We start from the raw sequence: 16,723 nt of genomic DNA on the forward strand, positions 1-16,723 counted from the left end.
AGAAGAGGGGAATACGTCGGGGTGACATGAAATCAAATCACAGAGCCTGCATTCCAGAAAGGCTTGGATCGCTTTTTAATACCGGAAGTCCAAGACTGGGAGAAGGTATGCTATCTGTAATTTATTCATAAGTTGCCAGCTCTTCCCAGACAACATTTCAAATAAAACGTGACACTTGTTTAAATATTTACTGGCTTGTTGATCCATTTTTTTTGTTGTTGTTAATTAGAATTTTTTTAAAAAGAAAACAAACATTGTAACAGCAAATTAATGCAGACAGCCTTGACAGCGAGATAGCTCAGCCAGGCTACAGTTAAGCGTTAAGTTGTGATTTACCAAAATTATTGTATCCAAGGGGAGAAATTAATTAGAAATATCAAAAATAGTCTCTGAATGTAAAAAGGTTAAAGCCCACCCCTAGCCCCGATCTGTGCTTATGAAATTAGCACAATAGATGTAAAACCGTTTGTTTAAAATAGAGTTTTTAGCAATTGTTTTTCTGTTATTTTCCCTGAAATGTGTCTTTAGCCCCAAACTTCCTTCTCCAAGAAGTGGTTGGCTGAGCAATTCTCTAGCTGTTCCCACAAAACAAAAAAGTTATTTTAAGATGCTGCATTTGAGTCCTTTGCCTTTTTATAACTTTTAAGGGCTTTGTGCTTTAGTAAGTGCCTTCAGGTTAAATGAACACTGCCTGCTCACTCTCCTCTGGGGCTTCTCTGAAGCCAGGCTTAGAGGACCTTCAAGATCACAGTGACGGAGGGGTTTTATGTGTCCTGAATTCAGGCTTGGGGATTCCAGCCACCCTTCCCAAAACGGAGTTTACTCAGAATGTCTCAGCAAAAATGTCTGACCCCAGCAGGAACTGTAGCCAATGGCTGCCATGACAACCAATGCTGAGATGCCTCCACTGGCTGGGCTGGGGCAGTAGGGGCACAGGGGGAGAAATTGTCACGGACAGGGAATCACATTTTTGGTGGCCATAGGATTTCTCTAAATGGACTAGATTTAAAGATAGTGTCGCAGCTGCAGGATGATGCTAATAACAATGGCATGTCGGTTAGAGGCAGCTAAGTGTTCAACATGCATTTACTCTTCACAACAGCCAAAAGAGGTAAAACATTTTGTGATCCATTTATCTCTGATGAGGAAGCTGAGGCTCATAAGTCTGGTGACTCTTCTGTACCCTGACACTATCGTGCCTGATCTGGAGTTCCCAGCTGGGGAAGAGGAGGTGCCTAAACCCTAAAGCCTGGGCAATTCCCTGGCCATCCAGCGGTTAGGACTCGGCACTTTCACTGCCGTGGGCATGGGTTCGATCCCTGGTCGGGGAACTAAGATCCCGCAAGCCTCGCGGTGTGGCCAAAAACACAAACAAAAAAACAAACAAGGGCTTCCCTGGCGGCGCAGTGGTTGAGAGGCCGCCTGCCGATGCAGGGGACACGGATTCGTGCCCCGGTCCGGGAAGATCCCACATGCCGCGGAGCGGCTGGGACCGTGAGCCATGGCCGCTGAGCCTGCGCGTCCGGAGCCTGTGCTCCGCAACGGGAGAGGCCACAACAGTGAGAGGCCCGCGTACCGCAAAAACAAACAAACAACCAAAACCCCCTAAAGCCTGGAGAGTTCCGTCGGCCCCTTTGATGCTTTGCAGGGAGGGTGACCCATGGCATCTCCTGAAGATGAGCAGCCTGTCTCTTCTCACACAAGCCCCGTGGCAGGTCAGCAGTCTAACCAGCGATGCAGTGAATTAAACATAGCTTCAACTCCTTTGCCACTTCTTCCTTTGAAAACTGAAATCTGTTGCCCTTCCCTTGGAAGGATGAGGGCTGTGACATGCTGTGACCACCAGAACGTGGCGGGAGTAAAACCGTGTTACTTCCCAGGCTAAGCCTTACAAGATGCCCAGCTTCTCCTTTTGTCTGCCTGGGACACTCCTTCTGGGAACCCAGCCACTATGCAGTAAGAAGCCACGAAGAGGAGAAGCAAATTGTTTCCCACACTCATCCACGGCCCCAGTGAGTACCCAGCCAGCAGCCAGCATGAACTGCCAGCCCCGTGAGTGAGTCATCTGGGCTGTTCCAGCCCATTTGACAACAGGCAGAGCAGAAAAGCTGCCCAGCTGAGCCCAGGCAACCCCAGCGTCACGTGAGACCATCAGTGGTAGGTGTTGTTTTAAAGCACTGGGTTAAGGGGTAGTTTGTTTCACAGCAATAGATAATCAAAACAGTCTGTTTACACAGGATAATATCCTCTTGGACAGGAAAGATCTGGAAGGTCGTGTATATGTGGTGCACCCAGCTCTGATGTGACCTGGCCAGATGGGAGCTCTCCACTAGTGAGACGGCTTGTCTTCTGCATCTTGGCGGGGGGCATCCCTGGGGAGGGTGGGGTATGTAGGAGGGATATCTGTGGCCCCAACTGGAGTACAGTACATGTGTCTCTTTCCACAGCATGCCTAGAACACCTTCATTTGTGAACATACAATTACCTAGGTCTCCATGTGCCCAATGAAGCGCTTGACTGAAGTCAGGGGACAGATCTGTCAAGCCTAGAATCCAGAAGGAGAGAATGTTGGAATCGATGCCCAGTGAGCTAACAGGGGCTGGAAAAACAGAAGCAGCTCTTTCCTACACACCCAATTTTTTAAAAATGTTTTTGTTGAATCGAGATGTCACGAATGCCTCCTTCTCTTTAACGATTTACTGAAATTCTTCCTCATGAAGTTATTGTGAGAATTAAATGTGAAAATAAATGTACAGTTCTTAGCACAGTACCTGCACGATTTAGGTGCTCCATCAAGAAATACCCTTTCCAAATTTATAGTGGTTTTTGTTTCCACATTTAAATGGATCGTGACTCTGTAATAGGTTTACCTTTGAAAAGGCAGCTAATTCCATTGTGTTATATTAGGTGAGCATATTCGAGAGTTATATTCAAACATGTTCTTTTGACCTCATGTAGTATCTGTGGGACTCTTGCTAAATCAAAGTGATCTTCATAAAGTCACGAGGGCGGGTAGATGGTCTTCGTCCATCTTGCTTTCTTAGACGGGTAAAGACTCTTCCTCAAACTGTGCTGGTATCATCATTTTCTTCAGCCTGACCTTTCGCAAAAGGCAAGATGTCTGCTAGTCTCTGGGATACATAAGTCTCTCATCAAGTGTAAATGGATGGGTGATCTCAGATCCACTTACCCCTGATGAAGAGGCTTGCTTACCCCTCTCTGGTGTTTATGGCCTCCTGCTGCATGTATGTTTTCCCACAGATGTGGGTAATCAAACTCTCTAAACTCTTCCTTGCTTTGGATCCATTTCCATGGCAGATTTGCCAGGCTTCTGAGAGTCCAAGAAGGCTGAATACCCTTGCACTCACCCAGGCAACGACATCAGAGCCACCTTTGAACTCCAGTTTGGGAAACAGAACTTCTTTGGGGGGGACGGTTGAAGAGGCAAAGGGAGGGCTGCAGTCCTTTTTCTTGCAAGAGACTCAACCTCCACGTTACTTTTTTTCAGAGAGTCGATGAGGCTGACACGCTGAGGAGGCACAGAAGTTCTATTTCTGTGGGTTCCTTAAGGCAACGGAGGAAGCTCAGTGGCCACGGGAGTCTAGTTAATGAGCAGGTTATACAATATTCATTGTGTTGAGTTTAACTCTTCAAACAGACCATCTAATTGCAAAAAGAAAAAAAAAGCTGCTAAAAAAAAAGAAAGAAAGAAAAAAAAAAGCTGCTAAATTACAGATGTTAAGACAACAAAGCCGGAAAATAATTCCCTCTGTTGATAAAACTGTCCTTTTGCTGCTCCCTCCACTAACTGTTCCCTGATGGGAGGCGCAGTGCATGCCTGTCCTCATCAGCTAGTCTCAGTAGCTCTGTTCTGGCTGAGACACTCTGCAGGGTCTAAGGGGGACACTGAGAAGCCTTCTCAGAGGACTGTTTCCTTGCTACCCACAGAGGGAGTGACCCCGTTGTATTCTGCTTCAACCAGAACAAAACTCTTCTCCCCAATCCTCCTGACCTGCATGATCTCGCCTCCATCACTCCTGGCAGCTGCGTCCCCAGCAGGCGCACTAAAGGATCCTTCTGTCTGCTTGTGGCAAGACTGGGTATGCAGGTAGCGAAAGCCAACAGCCACGGTCATGCCCAAAGCAGCTGAAAGGCAAAGCAGGATTCCCAGCTGCAGAGTCCCGAGCTGGATCCCCAAAGGGGCCCTGGCTGCGTCTTGCCCAAGCTCAGGCCTTGGGTTGGTCTTCCTGGGGTGTCCCACGCCACTCTCTCCATTGCCCTCCCTCACTTTGGGCCCCTTGTGCTTTGACTGAGGCAGGAAGCTGGCAGAGGGTCTTGATGCCTCTGGCTGGCCACTGGCAGTGGGTGGCCTGGAGATGGCAGAGGTGTGGAGGACAGGGGTTGGATTGGCCGCCCTGGCCCCATGTCCAGTGAGTGCCCCAGAGGACCAGAGGCGAGGATAGGAAAGATGGACAGTGTACAGAGGAGGCCTCATCACCCTCCTACTTGAGGCCTTCATCTTGTCCTAGAAAAGCGAAGGAAAAAAGAGAAATCAAAGGGGCTGGTCTACCCCCCCAAGCAGCCACGGAACTTTGCAACTAACCTGAGTTCCTTAGAGAATCCCAGATTGCAGCTGAAAACCCAGCCTCATGCCTGCTCTTAAAAGGGCTCAGAGGGGACTTCCCTGGTGGCGCAGTGGTTAAGAATCCACCTGCCAATGCAGGGGACATGGGTTCGAGCCCTGGTCCGGGAAGATCCCACATGCCGCGGAGCGACTAAGCCCGTGCGCCACAACTACTGAGCCTGTGTTCTAGAGCCCATGTGCTACAACTACTGAAGCCTGTGCACCTAGAGCCCACGAGCCACAGCTACTGAAGCCCGTGTGCCTAGAGCCTGTGCTCCGCAACAAGAGAAGCCACCGCAATGAGAAACCCGTGCACCACAAGGAAGGGTAGCCCCTGCTCACCGCGACTAGAGAAAGCCCACGCGCAGCACCAAAGACCCAACGCAGCCAAAAATAAATAAATATATTTAAATAAATTAATTTTAAAAAAAGAGCTCAGAGGAAAATGTCCATATAGATAAACATGCACTTGTTATTAATGGGGATGGGGAAGCTAATGGAAACTCCACTGAGAGATCACGGAGGCCACTTACAAGAATAAACTTAGGGTCGTTTAAGAGGCTTCTAGACCAATATGGGTGACAGTCACCTCCAATGGCTGAAAGCTTTGAGTGTGTCTTTTTATGTAAGAGGGACCATTGAATCTTGCTGTAGGTTCCAATAAATTTGAGTAAGGATATTATACCATGTTTTATTTTGTGTTCCTTTTAAGAGTTCAAAGGAATAGTATATCATTGGGCATGTATATTTTATATTGCCCATTGATCTAACCTCTGGGACCATACATGGTATTTTGAGGGCAACGTTATGAAGGACAGCGTGGGGGGAGGAGGAGAGAGGGCTTATTAACCGAAGCTAAGTGGGAAAACAACTCACCAAAACCATCAATTTCTACAATTGCCGATAACTTCAGAGACGCTGTGTATAATGAAAAGGCTGATATTGATTGGAAAAAGATGCTGTGTATATATCATACCCTTGCCTCCTTCTCTCTGATTTTGGCTACTAGTCTAATAGCTCTGATTTCCCAGCCTGGAACTTCCTGCTCTGGCATCAAAAATACCAAACTCACTGCCCATGCACAACTTGGCTGCCACCTGTTCATCCCTATCCGAGGGTAGGCAAGTTTCCAATGAATCAAAGCTTGGATCATTCTGAGTCCTAAAGGGAAGGGAAAAAAGGCTTAGAAGGAGCCCCTAAGTATTGGGGGTTTTGTCTTATCTTTTATTATAAAAATATTCAAAATAAACAAGTAGAATAATATAATGAACCCCCAAATATTTACCACCCAGCTTCAAAAATTATTAATTCATGACCAATTTTATTTTATCTTTATTCCTACCTACCTACTTTGCTGCCAGGTTTTTTTGTTTGTTTGATTTTTCCTTCAGAAATTAATTTATTTAATTTATTTTTATTTTATTTTGGAGTCGAGTTGATTAACAATGCTGTGTTAATTCCAGGCGTACAGCAAAGTGATTCAGTTTACATATACATGTATCTATTCTTTTGCAAATTCTTTTCCCATTTAGGTTATTACAGAGTACTGAGCAGAGTTCCCTGTGCTAAAACCTTTCTATCTATTTGAAATAGAGCAGCGTGTACATGTCGATCCCAAATTCTCAATCTGCGTTTCCCCACTGGTAACCATAAGTTCATTCTCTAAGTCTGTTAGTTTGTTTCTGTTTTGTAAATAAGTTCATTTGCATTATTTTCTTTAGATTCCACATATAAGTGATATCATATGGTATTTGTCTTTCTCTGACTTTATTTCACTTCGTATGATAATCGAAAAGAAACGTTTCCTGGGGCTTTCCTGGTGGCGCAGTGGTTAAGGATCCACCTGCCAATGCAGGGAACATGGGTTCGATCCCTGGTTTGGGAAGATCCCACATGCGGCGGAGCAACGAAGCCCGTGCGTCACAACTACTGAGCCTGCGCTCTAGAGCCCCCGAGCCACAACTACTGAAGCTTGCGTGCCTATAGAGTCCATGCTCCACAACAAAAGAAGCCACTGCAATGAGAAGCCTGTGCATCGTAACAAAGAGCCCCGCTCACCACAACTAGAGAAAGCCTGCGGGCAGCAACGAAGACCCAACGCAGCAAAAATAAATAAATAAATAAATAAATAAAAGCAACGTTTCCTGTCACTGCTGTGTATACTGATAAAATTACATTTGTTGGAAACACTGGAGTTTGGAGTTAGAGAGGGAATGGGGGCAGGTGGTGTGTGAAGATGGCAGCGAAGACTCAGTGAATGCTTTTATTGATTTATATAATTTATATTTATATATTATATATATTTACATATTATAAATGTATGTCTCTAAAATATAAAACCTACATTTATATTTTATTTTATTTATAGCAGCATCTCAGAGACCTCACCCTGTCCAAGACAGTACAGTTTCCCCAGGTAATTTATATATCCAGCTCTTCTGACCAGTGGCTTTTCTACTATCAGTGTTTCTCACGTACTTAAGAATAAATATGGTTAAGATCTTTTTCTGTCTGACTCCAAGAAGGTTCCATTTCCTCAGCACCCTTGTGTTTGGCCTCATCCCACCACCTGTCCCGAATGGCCCACCCCCTGGCCCATTACCTGTGGTGGGTGCTAGGGCTGGAAGCAAAGCTCTCTGAGGAGAATCCTCTGATAGCCATGAACCTCTCCAGCCCACGAACGTCCAGGGATGGTTCCAGGGTTCGGTTGCTGTCCCCACTGGGCTGGTGGCCATCGCTGACTATGGCAGCTATGTGTGAAGATGCTTGGAATGGAGTCTCTGCAGCCCCAGGAAATTCTGTCACCTGAACATTGGCAGGAACAGGATCTAAGCTGTCCCCTTCTGCAGCTCCAGGGACGGCCACAGCAGAGATATCTGAGCGCTGCTGAGGAAGAGTGATGGGGACCCTGGGGGCCAAGCGGAGGCCCAGAGACACTACAGGGAGAGAAGGAGAAATCGCTCCTTTTATCGATTAGCATACACAGCCAGGACAATGGACTGAATGCCAGAGACTTTAACGTGCCTGAGGACAGACCATTAAGTGTGAACCACTCAAAAGCATCACCATAAAGATGATTTGCTCAGTAATAGAAACTCCTGACCAAGCAGCAAAGCACCTGAATTCTCATGTCTTTTTAAAGAGTAAGCTCCTAGCCTCCTGGGCTTGTGCATTCTTGACAGTCACCAATCAGAGAATATAGAAACCGCTGTGACCACTCTATGTTTTCTCACTTCTGCCAAAACCTGCTTCTAGCTAGAAAATAAAATGGAATCCCACAAATCACAGATTTTTTAAAGCCCTAGATCATTCTTGCCATAGTATATTAATGCAAAAAGTTTCCCCAGTGATGGTAAGGACTCGAGCCTCTGCTACGGGCAGAGGTGGGATCACTGCCCTCCACTGTCTCCTTTCCCATCTGTGATGAGCTGACATGATGGCCCAGAGCATTAGAAACAGCTTCACAGAGGGCAGCAAACAAACAAGCACAGGTTTTGGAATCATTGTCTGGGTTCAGCTCTTCACTCTGCTAATTCCTGATTTGGGGTAAGTCCTCCAGAGTGTCAGTTTCTTCTTTTGTAAAACGAGACCAGTAATGGTACCTACAGCCTAGGACTGTAGCAGGGGTAAAGTGAAGTCATTGATGTAAACGCATGCAGCACAGTGCCTGGTACAGATGCGACCTGCACTACGTGTTTACCACGATGATGAGTAGGGCGACCATGATGTTGTTCAAAAAAAGGTGCCAACAGAAGTTTCTCTGGCCAGGGCTCCAACTGGGTTGGACTGAATTCTTTCTTTCACTCTCTCTCTCTCTCTCTCTCTCTCTCTCTTTTTTTTTTTTTTTTGTGTGTGTGTGTGACACTTTGTTCTAATGTCTTCATTACTCAAAAAGACCGAGATTGAAGTGAAAAATAAAGAAGGCTTACACAGACACGCAGAATTTAGCAAAAATTCTGACAGTTTTAACTCCTGCCTGAACTCTAAATGCTTTCAGACACTTTCTGCAGACCCACTGCGTGCTGGGCATCATTCCAGGTGCTGGGGAGGCAGAAGTGATGCTGATTGCCAACTGTTGTTTCTGAATTCAAAATCTAGGGGACAGACTCCTAGATGCCTAACCTTATAAATCGCAGTGTGATGAGAGCTTCAATACCAGAGCTAAAGAAAGCAATTACAGGGCTTCCCTCGTGGCGCAGTGGTTGAGAGTCTGCCTGCCAATGCAGGGGACACGGGTTTGTGCCCCGGTCTGGGAGGATCCCACATGCCGTGGAGCGGCTGGGCCCGTGAGCCATGGCCTCTGAGCCTGCACGTGCGGAGCCTGTGCTCCGCAAACAGGAGAGGCCACAACAGTGAGAGGCCCGTGTACCGCAAAAAAAAAAAAAAAAAAAAAAAGAAATTACATTTGCCTACCAAGAAGTAAAGGGAAAAGGCTCACAAAGGAGATATTTGAATCGCTCCTGGAAAGGTAAATAGTTCATCATGAGGAACAGTTCCGTTTAAGGAAATGTCAGAAGGCAAAACATGGAGATATAAAAGTAGGTCATGCCTAGTGAGGTTGGGTAGGATCCCAAAGTGTTCCAAGGCTCTGCTGGAAAATAAGTTTGAGAGATACAATATACTATCTTCCCAATGGGACAATTTGTCACTCACATTTGCCAGCTGAAGTCTTCTTACAGTTAAAAAATCCATTTAACTTTGTTAGATGACACCTCCCCCAATGTGTGCGCATGTACACACACACACACACACACACACACACACATTCGTTTTTCCCTTGGGAAGCGCTGGGGTTTGTGTAGAGGAATGGGTAAGAAAACAGGCAAGAGCAAAGCGGAGGAATGTGAATAGCATGATGAGGGGTCTACCCTGTAACTGCTCAGATTGGAGTCGGCCACCCCCCAGGGGACAAGGTGCCATCAGGGTCAACCATCTGAGCGACTTTACAGTATCAACGGGACCCATCTTCCTGAAGCCTCACTGTTATTCATATTCATCTTAAAACAAACATGCCTGGGATCAGAATGCAACATTCGCATGATTTATAACATGAAACAGGAGACTTCAAACCCATGTTGGATTTGCAGGGTCTTCTTAAGGCCACCCTCTCAGACCCTGAGACCTTTTCTCTGCTTTTAGGAGTATCTTGGTGAAAAGGTTGGAAGAGCAGTGCTGGGCAATGTGGAGAAAACAAAGGTTTTGGTCACAGGCAGAGATGGAGGGTGGCCCAGGGTTGGCTCTGAGCCTGGGTCTGCTAGACTAGCAAAGTCAGGGATTCATATCGGATCCCGGCCTCACCATGTTAGCCCGGAAAGGAAAGTGGAATTGAATGGATCAAAGGTTGGATCTTCTGTGCAGATGATTGGATGCCTTTATGAAGGCATCTGTTCAGAGCACTTAACTAGATATAAATAACGAAAATGAGTTCCATTTCACCAGGAATTTTCAGGTGGATCAGACATTCTCTAGCTGGTTAGGGTTTTTTTCATTGTCTGTTTTTGTTTGTTTGTTTTCTCAGAAGTTCATGGGCCAATGGAATCTAAAGTCACTTGGTGAGCCAGGAAAAACAATCATTGCCATTGAAACAGCCTCTCATTCCTGATTCTGTTCTACAACCCAGGCTGCAAAGAGCCATCTACCTACCTCGGAAAGTAACAATCAAAACTGGATGAACTTACATAAAAAAAGAAAAAAAGTTTATTTCTTTCTGGTGCTCCCTGTGCAGCCTCAGGGGTCTGGGGAAAACAGCTGAAATATCGTGGTAATTTGTTAAGTGTGGGAGTGGGGGAAGGTGTATGGCTATTTTTTTGGTTTTGCAGCTCAGTTCCAATGCTTCGTGGCCCACCTTCACCTGTGAGGTTGAGCCGGGCAGAGTGTGTTTGCTGCAACGAACCCTGAACTTGCAAGAGTCCTCCCGACCCACACCCATGGCTGTGGGATCACAGCCCCAGGGACTGTTGACACTCCCAAGGCAGGTGTCTATTGGTTGGGTCCCAGGAACCGGACACTGGCTGGAGTCACTCTTAAGTGAAAATTAGTAACTGTGAAAATAAGGCTGCCAACCAGGCTGGTGAATGCAGCGGCTAGCTGCACCTGGGGCGGTTCCTTCCCTGCCCTCTGGCCTCTGCCCAGGGCCTGGCATAGGTGAGCCAGACTCCACGTGGCTGTTGGAACTAGCTCTACTGTGTGTCTGTTGAGACATGACAGATGATTCAATCCTCGCCCAGTAAACAAAATATGACTGGACCACTGATAAACTGTGGAGAAAGAAAGCAGAGTGATTCGAGGATTTCGTTTCCCTTAAATCGTACCTCGGGCCACCCTGATAGAAAGGAGAGAACAAACAAGAAGATAAAGAAGAACCCAAGTCTACATGGATAGAACTTAGAGAGAGATGATTGTGTTACTCCCTCGGGTGACTTCATTCTTTTTAAAAACAAAAGCTCAATAGCAGCAAATAATTAAAATAGGAGACAATAGGTACAAATCAATTACCCTCCTGAATAAATGCAATCATTAAGAAGCTCCTTTTGACTAAAAGGTATCTTCTAGAACCGTCGACTCAAAAGGTTTCATCTTCAACTGTGATCATTTGCCATTACTGGTATGTCATGAATTGAATTACACCCTTCATTGAAAATTTTATAAATCTGTTGTAAAATTGTGTAATCCTATTGGAATTGTAAATGCTATTGAAAATGAGAGGTAAATCATTCCTATTCTAAATTATATTTTGAATACATAATGCCTTTCTTCAGTAAAAATCATTTGCACCAACATGATCTCATTCATCCTCACCCAAATTTTACCGAATTAGGGATTATTGGCAAGCACCATTTTTCTCACTGTAAGTATTCAGAAGACAGTTATAAAAATGTGATGAATTTAGCTGAGATCACCCAGAGAGTTAAGGGGCAAGTAAAAGTCATGGTTCGTTGTCATGTCAAGGTTATGGTGGGAAAGGATCCTGGGAGGTGAGAAAATGTAGGAGGACTTGAGAGATGCTTCTGACCAGTGACTCAGCTCCTTTTTCTGCCAAAGGGAGATAACGGTTTCTGAACTACTTCTTCTGTAGCACAGAGCAGCTATGACAGTAAATCTAAAAATACAAACGGAGGGGCTTTGAGAAATAAAAGTCACTGTACAGATTGAAGGCCTTCAGGCACCACACCTCCATTGCATTGGAACCAAAGTCCTGGCAGGAGCCAGTTACAACAACAGTCGAGTGTCCTGGCCTTTCCAGATGAGCAGAGTCATCAGGGCACGGTGTTGTCCTCCTTGTGTGTCCTTCCTGCTGCGTTAGGCCACCAGGAATGGATGGAAGGGAAGAGGACCCTGAGGGACGGGGGACACACACCTCATCTCTCACGTTCCCCAGTGCAGAGGGGACAACCATGGGGTCTGGATGTCTCCACACTTGGGCACAACCTCCCTCTTCTGTATATGAGGGTGTAAGGGAAAGAAACTGAGGAATACATACCCTTTCTTAAAAACCAAAAAAAAAAAATAATAATAAAAGAAGTTCGCTTTCTTGGTACATGTGAGGGAAAAGGACAAAGCCACGGTCTTTCTGAGGAACGATGATGCTTGTGTGATGCTTACGGTTGTTGGGAACTGGTCCACGCAGTTGGCAGATACTGGCTCCTTCGTCCTTATGCAACACTACGAGGTGGGTGATGTCATGATCACACCCGTCTGGTGGGCAATAAGCCGAAGCACGGAACCCTCAGTGGCTCTGCTCAGGCCCGGGAAGTGTCCACGGTGAGCCTGCCTCTGTCTCTCTCTTTCTGGGCTCTCTCCCGACTCTCCCACCAGCAGCTCTTTTTTTTTTTTTTTTTTTTTTTGCGGTACATGGGCCTCTCACTGCTGTGGCCTCTCCCGTTGCGGAGCACAGGCTCCGGACGTGCAGGCTCAGCGGCCATGGCTCACGGGCCCAGCCGCTCCGCGGCATGTGGGATCTTCTCGGACCGGGGCACGAACCCATGTCCCCTGCATCAGCAGGCGGACTCTCAAGCACTGCGCCACCAGGGAAGCCCCCAGCATCTCTTTTGTTCCCTAGTGAGAACTTCCTGGAGAGATTGGCCAAGGTTCATCTGTGCGCAGGGAGGAGGGACATCACACATTCCTGGACCATGGATAACAGCACAGAGGGGAGTTGGGACAATTTTTTTTAGTCCCCCCGTAGAGACACTCTATGGGGCAGCCCCAGTGACCCTGCCATCTCACCCCTCTAGGTCATCATAGAGCACTGAGCTGCATTCCCTGCACTATATACCACCGGTTCCCACTAGCTCTCTGTTGTGCACACGGTGGTGTATCTATTTCAATCCCAATCTCCCAATTCATCCCACCCTCCGCTTCCCCCACAGAGTCCACCCGCCCATTCTCTACATTCATCTCTCTATTCCTGCCCTGCAAATTGGTTCATCTGCACCATTTTTCTAGATTCCACATACATGCGTTAATATATGATACTTGTTTTTCTCTTTCTGACTTCTTTCACTCTGCATGAGTAGCTGTCTTTCTTGCTTTTTCCAGCTGGCATCTTGGGAGTTTGGTCCAAGGTGGGCAGGTGTGACTCTGAAGTGTGTGTATGTGTGTTGGGAGGTGGGATGGATGGTGGAAACACCCCTGGGGGGCTACCCTCAACCAATAAATAACAGTCCTCCATCCTCCCAAGGGAAGATGCACAGGTGTGTTTCCCGTGGTTTCTCAGAGGGTCCCCACTGGAATTGGACCCCTGTGCATTGCCCACAGCTGTAACCCACTCTATTTGACACCTCTTATTAGTGTTTTGTTATTCCCTGTCACCCTTTCCCTCTCTCTCATCTATGCTTCCTGGATCACTCCCCAAATAAACCACCTGCACTCAAGTTCTCGCTCTGAATTTGTAGGCACCTGAACTAAAATAGCAGGAAATGCTCTTTTCACTCCTCAAATAATTTTAGTTTTAAATAAGGAGGAAACAAGTCTATTTCTTACACATCCTTGATATGTGATGTTTGTTCAGGGTAACTATATTTATACCTTATAATAAAGACAAAATAATTTTTTTATTATAAGGCCATTTGTGCCCTCTTCTCTTATAAAGATTAATATCAATATCGAGATTAGTTATATGAGTTTCATGATACAAATATTTCATGCTTCATAGCTGCAACTAGGGATTATCATACTAAGTGAAATAAGTCAGAAGGAGAAAGACAAATACCATATGATATCACTTTCATGTAGAATCTAAAATAGGGCACAAATGAACCTATCTACGAAAGAGAAACAGACTCACAGACATAGAGAACAGACTTGTGGTGGCCACGGAGGAGGCGGGTGTGGGGAGGGATGGATTGGGAGTTTGGGGTTAGCAGATGCACATTCTGTATTACATATAGAATGGATAAACAACAAGGTCCTACTGTAGAGCACAGGGAACTATATTCAATATCCTGTGATAAACCATAGTGGAAAAGAGTATAAAAAATAATGTATATATGTGAATAACTGAGTCACTTTACTACACAGCAGATATTAATACAGCATTGTAAATCAACTATGCTTCAATAAAAAAATTTTTTTTAAACCCACAAATATTTCATACTTATTTTTGGCTACATAATTTCTTCTTAGGATTAAGCCAAACTTTAGCCCAGGAAACTCCTACCTGGGACAAACACAACTTGGAATTTGTCACTAGGGCCCAGGGGCTCCTGGGGGTCTCTCAAAGCCTCTCCCATACATACCCGAAGCCGTGTCACCCGGTGAGTTGGAAGAACTGCCAGTGAGAATGGTGATGTGGGGGGTCCTGGGGTTCCGAGGCTGGGCTGGAATGTGCTTGGGCTGCATGTCCACACAGGCCACCGAGACAGCCCCATGGGAAAAGGCAGAGGAGCTGGATGCCAGGCAGAGAGCGGCACAAGCCCAGCCTGAGAGGGCAGCGGGGACCCTCATCCTCCCCTTTCCTGTGCCCCGAGAAACAGCAGCTTAAATTCAGATGCTGTTTGGGAAAACGATATGATGTCCTTCTGAATGTGCCTGACCTGAATCCCACACTGCCTTTAAACCTGAAATACCTTTGGTATCACCTCCCCAGATTGTAAGCACTCAAGGTCAAGATCAAAAAGATGTGCCGCATTACTATACATAAAATAGATAACCAACAAGGACCTACTGTAATAGCATAGGGAATTGTACTCAATGTTTTGTAATAACCTATAAAGGAAATAATCTGAATAAAAATAGATATATATGTATAACTGAATCACTGTGCTGTATACCTGAAACTAACACAACATTGTAAATCAACTATACTTCTGTTAAAAACAAAAGTATATCTCTTTAAAATGGCATTTAAAAAAACCCAAAAAAATCAATGTGGAAATGATCAATAAATATAGCTAGAACAACTTTTAACTAAAAGGAATTTCAATTGAATTAAAGTTTAAATGTGAAAAATGAAACCACAAGAAAAAAAAAAATGTGCCAGACTGTAGGAAGTATTTCATTTCTAAACCCTTTTTTTTAAAACCTCACTTCTTGTAATTTTTTTGTAAGAATGTTTCTTTTTAAAGAGAGGCTATACTAATTACATCAAAGAAAAAAGATCAGAAAATGTTTGAATCCTAATGTGGACTTCTTACAAACTGTCTGATATCCAAGGACAATCTGAGCTGTAATATATTATTGCTGAAATGAGACACCCAATATTCCAATATGGGCAGGCAGCCTGGCATATGGTGACTTGGTTTATCTCTCTAATTGCAGATTACAGAGTTAACGGCTACATACCTTCTGCCAACGATCAGTTATTTAGAGGAGACTGCTAAATTTGCAATGCTTCGATAACTCCTGTCCTTTCTCCTGTTGATGATTTTTAATTATTTCACTCCTTTCTCACAGAGAAGATGAACAGAGAAAGTTATACCCAAGCCCATCCACTCTATACTTTGTTAAATATACTGGGGAAAAAAAAGAAACCCACAAAAAACCTGGCTCAGAAATAGAATAAAATGTTTGGGCAAAGTAACATTTATAGAGTAAATATTTTTGTTTACACCTCGGATGTCCATCCGAAAGAATTAAAAGTTGATTGTCAAAGAAATTCACAGATGAAAGTAAAGTGAGAAATAGCAAATAAGACAGATGAAAAGCTCTCTGAGTAAAAATTCAGGACTAGTTGGCATTTTAAAAAAAATAGCTATTTGTTTTTATAGTCCTAGGTACATGTATTTTAAAAGTTCTGCTAATATTGTGATCTAAGGAGCCATGCAAAGCAACAACAGCTCTCCTCTCTAATAAGCTCATTTTAAAAGGTAAAAATAAAATGTAAAAATTTGGTGAAATTAGCTATAAAAGCAGTTAGACTAAGGAGGTAAACCATACAACCAAATCATCATGTCATCTACTGCCATCCTATCTGCACACACCATCGCCACCTTTACGCTGACCAGACACAGGGGACCAGAGTATGATCTATTGTATAATGGGAATCTCTTGGACTTGTCCTAAGAGTCCTCAGACAATACCTTTCTCTGCTAGGTTTGTTCTCCATAAGGCAGTAAAAGTCAAAACCCCTACCGCACAAGGGGCCATTCCTACCGATTTCCAGACACATTAGAAGATGATAAACAAGGAGCTGTAAAAGCATATTCTCAGCTGAGGAGACCCAGGGCCCTTCTCATCTCCTTTCAGAGGGGCCACATAGACAGCCCCGGGGAGCCCTTGTTGATGGCGGAAGCTGGGCTCCTCCTCACAGAGGCAGATTGAACACAGATGCCTATGGAGGGGGCTTCCCTGGTGGCGCAGTGGTTGAGAGTCCGCCTGCCGATGCAGGGGACACGGGTTCGTGCCCCAGTCTGGGAGGATCCCACATGCCACGGAGCGGCTGGGCCCGTGAGCCATGGCCGCTGAGCCTGCGCATACGGAGCCTGTGCTCCACAGCGGGACAGGCCACAACAGTGAGCGGCTCGTGTACCCCACCACCAAAAAAAAAAAAAGCAGTGTAAGAAAAGAGAAAAATTTTCACAACTTTCTTTGAACTCGACTTTAATTTACTTAAAAATGGGAAATTGATGGACATTTATGTAAATGTCTCAGGCTTGTCGA

The 16,723-nt window shown here is 45.2% G+C and overlaps 1 protein-coding gene across 1 annotated transcript; it reads right to left on the reverse strand.

The window, feature by feature from the left end:
• Positions 1-3,804: 3,804 nt before the first annotated feature.
• REELD1 (reeler domain containing 1) lies at positions 3,805-14,569 on the reverse strand (the record flags this gene model as incomplete). Its single annotated transcript, XM_082611237.1, has 6 exons — positions 3,805-4,525; positions 5,722-5,785; positions 7,227-7,560; positions 10,718-10,881; positions 12,163-12,319; positions 14,362-14,569. The coding sequence occupies 6 exons, from the start codon at positions 14,567-14,569 to the stop codon at positions 3,920-3,922; spliced, it is 1,533 nt and encodes a 510-aa protein (XP_082467363.1). The 3' UTR covers positions 3,805-3,919.
• Positions 14,570-16,723: the final 2,154 nt, after the last annotated feature.

The sequence above is a fragment of the Mesoplodon mirus genome (assembly GCF_964341445.2).
Source record: "Mesoplodon mirus genome assembly, chromosome: 2".
NCBI lineage: Eukaryota > Metazoa > Chordata > Mammalia > Artiodactyla > Ziphiidae > Mesoplodon > Mesoplodon mirus.